Source organism: Caloenas nicobarica, chromosome 1, assembly GCF_036013445.1.
Source record: "Caloenas nicobarica isolate bCalNic1 chromosome 1, bCalNic1.hap1, whole genome shotgun sequence".
NCBI classification, from domain to species: domain Eukaryota; kingdom Metazoa; phylum Chordata; class Aves; order Columbiformes; family Columbidae; genus Caloenas; species Caloenas nicobarica.
In genome coordinates this window covers 183,414,235-183,425,013 of record NC_088245.1, presented here as the reverse complement: position 1 = coordinate 183,425,013, position 10,779 = coordinate 183,414,235, and the positions used below count along the sequence as shown (strand labels likewise).

Here is a 10,779-nt window from a genome sequence, read left to right as displayed (position 1 = left end):
CAGGCTCTTCTCGGTGACAACCAACAGTAAGACAAGGGGTAATGGGTTCAAGCTGGAACACAAGAGGTTCCACTTAAATTTGAGAAGAAACTTCTTCTCAATGAGGGTGATGGAACACTGGAACAGGCTGCCCAGGGAGGTTGTGGAGTCTTCTTCTCTGGAGACATTCAAAACCCGCCTGGACGCCTTCCTGTGTAACCTCACCTAGGTGTTCCTGCTCCGGCAGGGGGATTGGACTAGATGATCTTTCGAGGTCCCTTCCAATCCCTAACATTCTGTGATTCTGTGATTCTGTGATCTGCTCTTGCAGAAGGGCTTTGTTGCTAGTGTGGGTTGTCCTTGTTTTCTTTGCACCCTGTCTCACACAAGAATTATGGGCCCCACACACTAGGCATTTATTCTTGCCTTGGAATGTCAGGGAAGGGAAGAAGCAGGAGATCGCAAGACCTGTGAATTCCCTGTTGCAAACCTGTGAAAGGAAGGAGGAAGAAATTCTATGAGGACAGCAGGATGCCAAAAAAGGCACCAGACTTATTGTCTAAATACTATTGGAGACTAAGAGATACTATCTCAGTCTTTGATTGATATGAAGCCAATCTGTGTCCCAAAGTTAGTGCCATCACGGAAGTTAGAGTAAAATTTATCAGGGTGGCATGCAGTACAGAAAGTGACGTTTTGGTCTTGGTCTGTGACAGAATCATCTTGGATGTTCTCGGGAAGAATCCCACCACTCTCAAGAAGAATCCTTAAAGAAAAAAAGAGAAACAGAAAGCAATATTTTTTTGTACATCCTCACATTCCTTAAGATACTATAATTCAGACAGCACCTCAAGTACCAATCAAACAAATTGTACCAATATTTGCCTGCCTGCCTGCCTTCCTTCCTTCCTGCCTTCCTTCCTTCCTTCCTCTCTCTTTCTCTCTTTCTCTCTCTCTTTCTCTCTCTCCTTCTTTCTCTTTCTTTCTTTCTTTCTCTTTCTTTCTTTCCGTCCTTCTTTCTTTCCTTCTTTCCTTCTTTCTTTCTTTCTTTCTTTCTTTCTTTCTTTCTTTCTTTCTTTCTTTCTTTCTTTCTTCCTTCCTTCCTTCCTTCCTTCCTTCCTTTCTTCCTTTCTTCCTTTCTTCCTTTCTCTTTCTTTCTTTCATTCTTTCTTTCTTTCTTTCTTTCTTTCTTTCTTTCTTTCTTTCTTTCTTTCTTTCTTTCTTTCTTTCTTTCTTTCTTTCTTTCTTTCTTTCTTCCAGTATTAGACTAAAATAATTGCTTGCAACCAGTAAAAACACATTTAATTTGAACATTTGTCTATAATCCATGAACAGTATAACTGTAAAACAATAGTTGAAATCCAGTAAAAGTGGGCAGATGAATACCATTTATTCAAAGGTATCATTTGTTGATGTGCAAAGTACTAGAGAGTACTTTAAGATGGTGAGGACCCTCACCATAATTGTGCTGGATAATGAAATATCAATAAAATTATTGATAACTAATGTGGAATTAACTTTTTGTTCACTCAGTAGGCTTACCGTGTTGCTCTTCTAATATCAATGTAAGGACTCGCAGAGTCAAATAGTCTCACACACTTTGGATCAATTCTGTGAAATTCTTTCGCTGATTCATGAGGAAGTTTATAACAACAAGGTCCTACAGATGGACCCAGCACCACAAGGATATCTTTCATGTTACAGCCATATTCAGATACCATGGCATTTACTGTGGCCATAGAAACTCCTAACAATGTGCCTTTCCATCCTGTCAGAAATGAGAGATAGAAAAAAAAAGTATAAACTGTCTCTTTGTTTTTACAGTAGCTAAAAATGTGTTATTATCAAAGGTACAAATTAATAGATATACTTACATTTAAAAATAAAGAATTATACATAATAGTGAATTATTTTTTAAAAAACCCAACACATTAACAACTATCACTTTGCTGAGATCATTTTGTGGAGATGGAAACCAGATAGAAGAGTTTAGATTAGGATTCCAGAATTCCTTTTTCCCAGTGTCCTGGTTTGGGTAACTAGAGCATACCTTACAGCTCCTCTGTGCTTGAAGCATTTAAATGGGAATATGACAACAGAAATATGTTACAGTCAGAAGTGGATTTTTATAATATGGTGAAAATGGTTTTCATGTTATTTTAGAAAAAGAAAAAAGAAGCTGAAGATAGAGACATTGTTTGGAATAGATAGAAGAAAGTCTAGCTTTGAGTTCTCGTATCTCAGTTTGAATCCCAAGAAACCTTTGCATTGCACAGGGAGTGCATCACACCAAAGGACAGAATACACTAATAATTTTCCTCTGGTTTTCTATATCCAAAGGCTGAGATGACCTTATACCTAATTGTCTTTATTTGTATACACAGCAACACGTGTTCAAGTTAAAAATGAACTGAGGTGGCATTGGGCAGGAAGGAAAGAATTTAGGAAAAGACAGTTGGAAGCCTGGCAAGGACCATCATGTGACAATCGAAGCCAAAACTTGGGAGATGGAAAGTAGGAGTTCAGGCTCGAGCTGGGAGGTATCTTGGAGAAGGAAGCAGTGTCATCGGGGGAACAATGTGGTGTGTCAGGGACTAGATAAATGAAGAAGCAGCAGAGAAAGAAACAACTACAGATTTAAATATTTTCCAATAATTAGGTTTGAACACTTACAACGTAAAACTCTTAAAACTTTCAAGACCGGATAAAATTATCTCCATCCCTTTTCCCCATTAAAAACCACAACATTCCCCTCTCCTCCCAAACAGATACACCACAATTCTCATTTCTCTTGCTTTCTATAACCCAAGCTTGCTAGGGCAGGAGAGGGAAGGGGCACAACAACTTTATTGAAGGACAGCCAAAGTTTTGATGATCTTGTGATGACTCACAAATTTGAATTTATTTTGGCTAATTTATTGAATACATGAAGAATTGTATGAATTAGGTGATATTCACAAGCTCTAGGCAGAGGGGCTTCCTACCATATCAAGGGATGTACTAGCATGAAAGCTCAGGAGAAACTCTCAGGTGTATATTACCCTTGATCTCATAAATACAGACTTTTTAATAAAATGAAACAACCCCAGCAGGAAAATGTCACCACGAGATATGTATTCTAAGCTAACATTTGGGACATCTTCTGAAGCTAGACATAATCCCAGGTTGTGTTAACCATACCTGCTTCTGTTTTTTTCTCATTTGGTTTGGGTCGGACAAATATTTCTTCTGATCCAAAATGATTGTTGGAGGCATTGGCTTTATAGCAAGTTTTTAAATATGAAGTTAGGCACAAAAAAAAAAAAAAAAGGTAGGGGGAGTTTGCTGACAGATCAGAAAAATAAATGTCCAAATACATAACTAATAATTATTGTAGTTATAAAATTTTTAAAAATAGCTTGGGAAACAAACTGTTCTCAAGACTAATCTTGTTTTAGCAGGATACAAATTTAACAGGTCAGGATCTACTTTGTTATGTGATCTTGCATTTATTCATTCTCACTCAGTGCTCCTTTGGTTGCTAATTTATAACTGTTAGTCCAAAACACACTTTCCAGTGGTCTCCTAGTTATTTTGATCTCCGTGATTTAAAATTCCTACCAGAATGAGCAGCACCACAGGCTTTTCTGACAGGATCAGCAAACAGCACGGGTATGCAGTCAGCCCCTGGCGCTGCTATCGTCACACCTTTCTGATTTGTAACTATCCCATCATAGCTGTCGGGCTCTGTCTTTCCCATAACATACACAGCACTGGCATGATCAACCTGTCAAGAAAAAAACAGAAAATGGACAGTGATATGACAGCAAAATACTCAGTTCTGACTAATGCAAGGCTTTTTCTTTGGCATGAAACACTTCTGCACCAACTGCTCATGCATGGAAATCAGGCCCTCCCTTGCTCAAATGCCATGTAGAAAGCCACCACAGACATGGTGTATGTTTCTTTTAAGATAAACTGCTCTGATCACTTATCCGATTACTCTCTTCTGTGGAAAGTTAAATGTTAGAATATTCTTGGTGCTTATTCTCCACAAAGTGCCAAATGACTCATAGTTTGGGTGACTGTTCCCACCGATAAACTGCCACCATAAATGATTTAATTTTCCTGCTTCTCACAAGTTCTTGCTGAGAATGGTAAGAATAATTCCTACAGTTTTAGCCAGTGACACATGAATGAAGATCTGATCTGTTTACATAGATATATTGTTTTATAAGATACCTTGACTCTGTGAAAAGCCTCTGGGTTAAATCCTGCAGCGTTAGCTAGCCGGCGGAGGTTTTCTTTCACAACAACTTGTGGGTCCCTCCGCTTGGAACTGCTGAAGAGGTTGCAGGAGCTTAGAGTTGGTATGTAGGAGATCCCACCTGTCCTTGTGGTGAACCCATGTAGGAAGATATCATCTGGCAAAGCAAAAAAGACAACAAATAATTGCTTTAAATACAAGACCAGTCCAAATATTATGTTGTTTTATACTGAAGAGACCTGGAGTCAGCCAATCAAGTTGAATATTGCTTTACCTCATATTTAGCTGTGGTATTTAAATTTAAGGACTCTAAGTTTTCTTCTTGCTCGTAATTATAATCCTCTGAGGTCAATGAGTTTGAGCAAGAAAGAGTCCTGGCAGACTTAGTCTGAATTTTTGCAAAATTGTAGTTCAAACCCTAGAAAAGAGGGAACTCTCTGAGGAAAATGAGAGCAGATTTTTAAAGCAACATTCTAAGGTGGCATCTCCTAAGCTCTTTTGGCAAATTAAGTACTAGTCCTCAAGACTTCGCAGAATCTCAAACATTTCTCTACACTGAAAGCACTGAGAATTTCTAGCATTATTAAAAAATCCTCTGTTTTTACCACATGGATCCTTCATTGTGGCCTCATTCACCAAATGCAATCAGTGTTTTGGGAGGTGGCAGGGGATGGGTTTCTGTGTGGCAAGGTTGAACACAGAAAGACAGTCCCATAACTGGTATTTTTGCTGCCTTAACAGCTGACAAGCTCAGTGACTTAATCAGAGTTCAGATTCAAAATCTCTTTTGTGTCATGTGATCCTTTCGAAATCACTGTCAAAATCTTGAAGCACAATGATGACAAAGATGGCTTTAAGTAACTCATGTTCCTTTCAGGTTCTGGGTCATTTCAGACACATTTTTAGGGAAAGAGAAATTTTTGCGGTAGCAAACCTCTCAGTTGTTCTCTGAATCCTGAGACCCCATAATCACACCACTTGAGAGACATGCTGCAGTAAACTGGGTCATGCCATGGCAGGGACACTGAGACATCAGTCTGATTAACCAGACATACTTTAGGCTGCAGACCAGGAGAAACTCCTGATCTGCCTTTCCAGAAGATGGTGGTAACTTACAAAGTGTGTAATTCCCACAGAGAGGCAAGGAGATTTTACTGTTTGCAGTAATGCTCTCACTAAACCTGGGCCTCACTTCACTCTGATCATGCCACTGGCTTGGAATAGACTTGCCAGCCTTTTGATGTATCTCTATTGACACTTAGCCCTCTTACAGACATCATATAGACACTATTGCAACATCATATAGAGTTATTTGCTGCCTGAGCATATTTCCAAATCTTACCCATTTTGTAATTTGCTTGAAGAAGAATGTTTAGGAACAGACTCTAAAATCTGTTAACTGGGATTCTCTTTACCTGGGATGAGGGAAGACCTGAGGATGGTGAGCTCCCCTTTCAGGCTCGGCAGGCTTTCCAAGTACATCTGAATCTCACTTCGGATGAGTTCCACGTCCTGTGTAGGAAGCGTTTGCTCTTCACTTCGAGGTTCAGCTGTCTGCAGGTTTTTACAATCAGATGCCACCTGTAAATCCTCAAATTCAAACTGGTAGACTGCTGTAAAGAGATGGTCTATATATACTTTCATTAAGTCTTTTCTTAAGGTAGGGAGTATAATTTTGATTATGCTTATGTCTTTTTCATCTAGTTGTTGTTTGATGGTGTATAAAGCAGCAGCTGTAGTCAGAGCACATACCACCTCCAGCCTTTTCTTCAGACTCTGAAAATCTCCCAGAGCTGGAAGCAAGGACTCATGTTCACTCTTCCTTTCACTCCCCTGCCTCTGGCGGCAGATGACATAAACAAATGGAGCAGGGATAGAAGAGCATTTCTCAATAGTTTGCAGTGTGTCACATAGTAATCCTTGAATGTTCTCCAAATTGGCTGGGAGGCTGAACAGATCTATCAGTACGGCTTCCACCATATTTAAGGATATTTAGAGATTCCCACAGCTGGCAAATAGCCTGTGACAAAACATGAAAAACAATCAAAAAGGTAAAATGGCACCATTAGTCCAAACATGTTATTAGTCCAAACTTATGTTGTTAAGTTAATGCATTCAGTGACACTGTGTAGAGAAAGTGGCATAGAAGAAACTACTATCTTAGGATATCCTTACTGCATCAAAAGAAATTGCAGCAAAAGCAAAGTGGCAGAAATGGGAATTATTATGTATTTAAATACTTAGGGATTTCCCTACCACCCCGCCTACCTCGGGTTTTCCCTAGATCAAGGATGATAAAAGGTTAGTACATAACAGATTTATTGACTCAATTAACCCACATTAGCTTAATGCGCCTTCTTGACCTCTGACTACTGGGCCCTTCTGCCCTTCTCAAATTCCCATGAGGGGAACCAAACACAGAGGTCCCTCAGCTTGCTGAGGGAGTTTCTGTAACAACTTTTTGGAGGCATTTTACACGGTTTTGGCTGAGGTGGAGCTCATGTCTGCTACCCGTCCTGGCAGCAGGGTTGCTGTGCTGGGAGCGCCATCACATGTCTCCCACAGGCCTTCACAAGACCTTCTGATCTTCTCCCTTTTGTGTTATCAAAAGTATTGACTTGCTAATTTCTGACTTCTGTGTGGAGGGGCACATGATCGGTATAGTTCTTCTTTTCAACACGCACAGGAACTCAGCACAGGTTACTGAAACTTTACCTAGTAAGGCAAGAAGTACACAGAACTAAATGAAAACGATTTAATATTGTGCACGACCTACTACCTTGGCTTTTTCACTATGCTGGCTACACTCTGCTCTGAAATCAAGACATGTTAAGCTTATCCAAAATCATCTCACAGTTCATGGCTTGTCTTGTAGCCCATGGTATAATTCCAGTTTTGGTGTTTTGCTGTTATTGGTGTTTTGGTTTGGTTTGGTTTGGTTTGGTTTTCATTTTCTGCTCTTTGTTGATCTGAGCCCGGCTAGGCTGCCTACGTGTGGAAACTTGTCCACCCATCTCTTCCTCTCTGTTGCTGTAAGAGCTTATTTTACAGATCCTCTCAGAAGTGCCTTATTTTCTCTGTCTCTGACAGTTTTTCAGTTTCCAGTGCAAGCCTCCAGAAGTCTGCAACAAAAGACTAGATCACTTTGCTTTGGCAACCTTGAACAGATGGCTATTCAGATTTCATGACTAAGCTCTGTGATTGGTCTAGAAGAAGTACATACAGCTTCATCACCAGTCGTAAGATCCTATAATAATCTAGAGTATTCCTTAACACCATCATTTTTTTTTTTGCACAGTAGCAAATTGTGCATAAATATTAATTCCTTAACAAAGTACTTCAGAATCTTTTAAGTCTTTGAAATCAATGCTCTGCTACTAGAGCTAATCGTATCAGATGATGCCTGGCATTATTTTCCTGCCCCGAGTCCTCATTCTCGTGTAACTACACCCATGCTCTGGCTTCACAACACTTCATTATCTTGAAAAAATATTGCTTCTGTGTATACTTGAGGCCTACCACTATGCTGGACTTGGTGTCCTCCTTCACATTTTATGGCTGACAATGGATTCCCAGAGTTTCTACACTCAAATGAGAGGTCAAAGGCCTTTCTGGTTTTGATGGATTGTTTATTCAGTGTAGGTTTTACAGAAAACATTCTCCGTTTTCTTCATCGTTCTTTCCCCCAGACTGGAAGAAAAACAATCTTGACTGAAAATGATGTTTTACTTTCTGCAAGTTGAATGCTTACAAAGATTAATTAGTGACTATCAAAACAGGTGAACTAAAAGTATCGAAATGTGCCAAGGAATTTATGACTCTTGATTTTGCTCAGAGTATCATTTACACACAGCTGATAAGAGAATTTAGAGAAAACAGCCTGCTAAGAAAACAGTGTCAAAACAGACTCATGTCAAACACAATGACTTGGGAAATCAGGATATTTCCTTCCCTACCCTGACACTCTTTGTGGGAGGCCTGTAAGAGTATGACATGGCCCCAATCTAGGTGTAGTTAATAGCCCCACCAAAGACAGCACAACAGAGGGTTGTAGTGGAAAAACAGATTATTGCTCCACTTCAGACGTGTCAATAGTGTAAGGTAGGTAGAGATCATTGCTGTCCTCATTCCTCCCCAGAAAAATACCACCAAAGAAAGGGTGGAAGGAAAGTGTTTTCAGCGGGAGAGGTAATTGCCTGCATTGTTATTAAGTTGTGTGTATAATGCAAGAAGGGGCAATTATTGGCATGTACACAAAGAAACTATGGGGCTGATTCACTCTTGTATCTTTCCAGTTTTGCATCACAGAGTCCTGCTGAGGTCAGTGGTGTCAGAAGTAAACTTGCTTACAGTCATAATAAAATTTTTTCACTGCTTTCTAAGTCCTCTAAGTAAAACTCTTCTCAAAATACAGGCTTGCCAAGCATAGCAATGCTTTAGCTTAAGAGAAATGCATTCATGGTTATTCAGGTTTTAAGTAACGCATTCTACAGTCCCAGTGTCCCATGGAAAGTCTCGCTGCACATAACCACATCAGGAAAGATTAAGTGTATTTATTAAGGAGTTGCTCATTTCAGTACACAATGCAAGACAAATACTTGCACAAGCTTGAAGCCAAGGCCACCCACTAGCTGTTTCACTCTCTGAAACTCTGACATTACAAAGATTCGTAGAAAAAGAAAAATCAAAGAAAACAATCGATAATAAGTAGAGAGGAGAGGTGAAGACGGTAACAAGAGTGAAAAGGAGAAAGACAAAGTGAATATGGAACAGAAACAACAAAGGAAATACAACCAAACAGTAGAGAAAAAGAGTTCATGCTAAAAAAAATAAAAAAATAAAAAAATACATCTAAAAAGCAACTTTCCAAAACCCCAGAAATCTAATTCTAAAATCTCTTTTCTGTTTGAGACAGGATTGCTGGCAATTTCCTGCACCTTTGCATCCTTTTGGTCACTTTATCTTCTTACAGGAACACAGAGAACAGACATCATTTTGGGAAAATTTAAAAGGGAAGAAATATTTAAAATCTGCCAGAGTGAGATGCCCAGAAAAAGAAAACAAACCATTAAAGCATCCTAAATAAACAGCCATGAGAGCACGTCTAATAAAATTTCAACAATAGCAAAGACAAAAAAAAGAGGGGAAAAAAGAAAAAAATAAGTAAAAACCTCTTAAAGTGGACTAAAATAAAACATTCTGCCTCTCTTAACTCAGGGCTGTTTAGACAAGGTTGAAGAAACAGAAATCAGCACTAACAATGAAAATTTTGAAGTACATGCAGTTCTCATAAACAAACTCGAAGTTTAAAGCACAGGAATTTACTTACACAGGTAGACAATCCTTTTAAACTCTTGGAAGATATCATCTGATACAGACACACACTGCTAGCTTTATATAACTCACTTCTCACTGCCAGTCCTGCAGCTGAACAAGATGGAAATTCCTATTCTAGGTAAGACTGGAGCGGGAACCTGTATTTCTTCTTTATGATGAGCCCCTGCTTTGTTATTGTCAGTAGCCACAGGAAATAAACTGTCCTGAAAGGCACCAACATGATTAAGTGCCTGGGTAACACTAAACCCGGAAGCAGCATTAACCCTGACATGGAGCTCGCTGCTGCAATCCGAACGTGCTAATGCACCGGCTTTGCACAATCTCAAACCGATTCAGAAGCACACGGCATAGAAAAACAGAACAAGAACAAGAAGAATTTTAAGGAACACTTGCGCAGACTGAAAGAGTTTCCTTTTCTGAGCTGTAACCGCATGTTCCAGTGCGGAATTTGGCAATCGGTCAAGAAAAGGCACATTCAAAAGGACCCAGATAGGGAGGTTACGAGAGGTCACTCTTCAGGGCTGCAGGCTCAAAATGAGGACGGCAATTTCTCCTCAGAGTGGTCAGAAATTTCGCAGAGCTTTGCAAAAAAGTCTAAATGTTTTGACAGGACAATGCAAACGTCAAAAGGCAAGTGAGGGAATGAGGGATTTGTATCAGGCTTTGTTGAAGAATCGTATGATCATAAATATGGTTTCTCAGCTGTGCTAAAATTGTAGGCATAATAGATAAGTATATAACAACTGAAGAAAGGGACAAGATTTTTTTTTTTTTTAATGAATAGAGGAATTAATAAAATCTGATTTCCTGAATTACTGTCCTATGTCCACTGTTCATTCCTTCCCTGCAACTGCAGTAAACCTACACTTCTGCCAGGTCCAGAACACACCTTAGGAGTGCCCCCCCATTTCTCTCCTGCTTTTCCTTCCAGCAGAGGCTGGGCAGAGGGATTAGAACTGAATATTTCAGCCTGTCCCTCCCAAAGCGAACCCATCTTGTCTTTCCTCCACCCAGACACCAATTTTCATAAAGCCTGCAAAAATTTGTTATCTCCGAGGCTTTCTGCCCCACTGTCAAATACAGCTGGACAAGGTCCTTAAAAATTAACAGGAAGACTTGACAGAGAGAAACCAACACAACCATTTTCTTATCTTCAACCAGACTAAGGAAGAAAAAAAAAAATTACTGGAGTTCCTTTTTTGGTGAAAAATGCTGAG

At 39.5% G+C, this 10,779-nt stretch overlaps 1 protein-coding gene across 1 annotated transcript; it reads right to left on the bottom strand.

Moving 5' to 3' along the window:
• Positions 1-318: 318 nt before the first annotated feature.
• On the bottom strand, positions 319-9,709 carry LACC1 (laccase domain containing 1). Its single transcript, XM_065654560.1, has 6 exons — positions 9,555-9,709; positions 5,641-6,245; positions 4,201-4,382; positions 3,580-3,745; positions 1,522-1,747; positions 319-745 (listed from the first exon to the last, which is right to left on the bottom strand). The coding sequence occupies exons 2-6, from the start codon at positions 6,203-6,205 to the stop codon at positions 571-573; spliced, it is 1,314 nt and encodes a 437-aa protein (XP_065510632.1). The 5' UTR covers positions 6,206-6,245; positions 9,555-9,709; the 3' UTR covers positions 319-570.
• Between the last annotated feature and the right edge of the window lie 1,070 nt (positions 9,710-10,779).

What these genes read in the sequence shown, in the direction of transcription:
- LACC1 (XM_065654560.1), bottom strand. Translation starts at nt 6,205, where the DNA reads ATGGTGGAAGCCGTACTGATAGATCTGTTCAGCCTCCCAGCCAATTTG. An exon ending in CAGGTCTTCCCTCATCCCAG is followed by an intron (nt 4,383 to 5,640) that starts GTAAAGAGAATC and finishes TTGCTTTGCCAG; the next exon opens with ATGATATCTTCCTACATGGG. An exon ending in GATATTAGAAGAGCAACACG is followed by an intron (nt 746 to 1,521) that starts GTAAGCCTACTG and finishes TTTTTCTTTAAG; the next exon opens with GATTCTTCTTGAGAGTGGTG.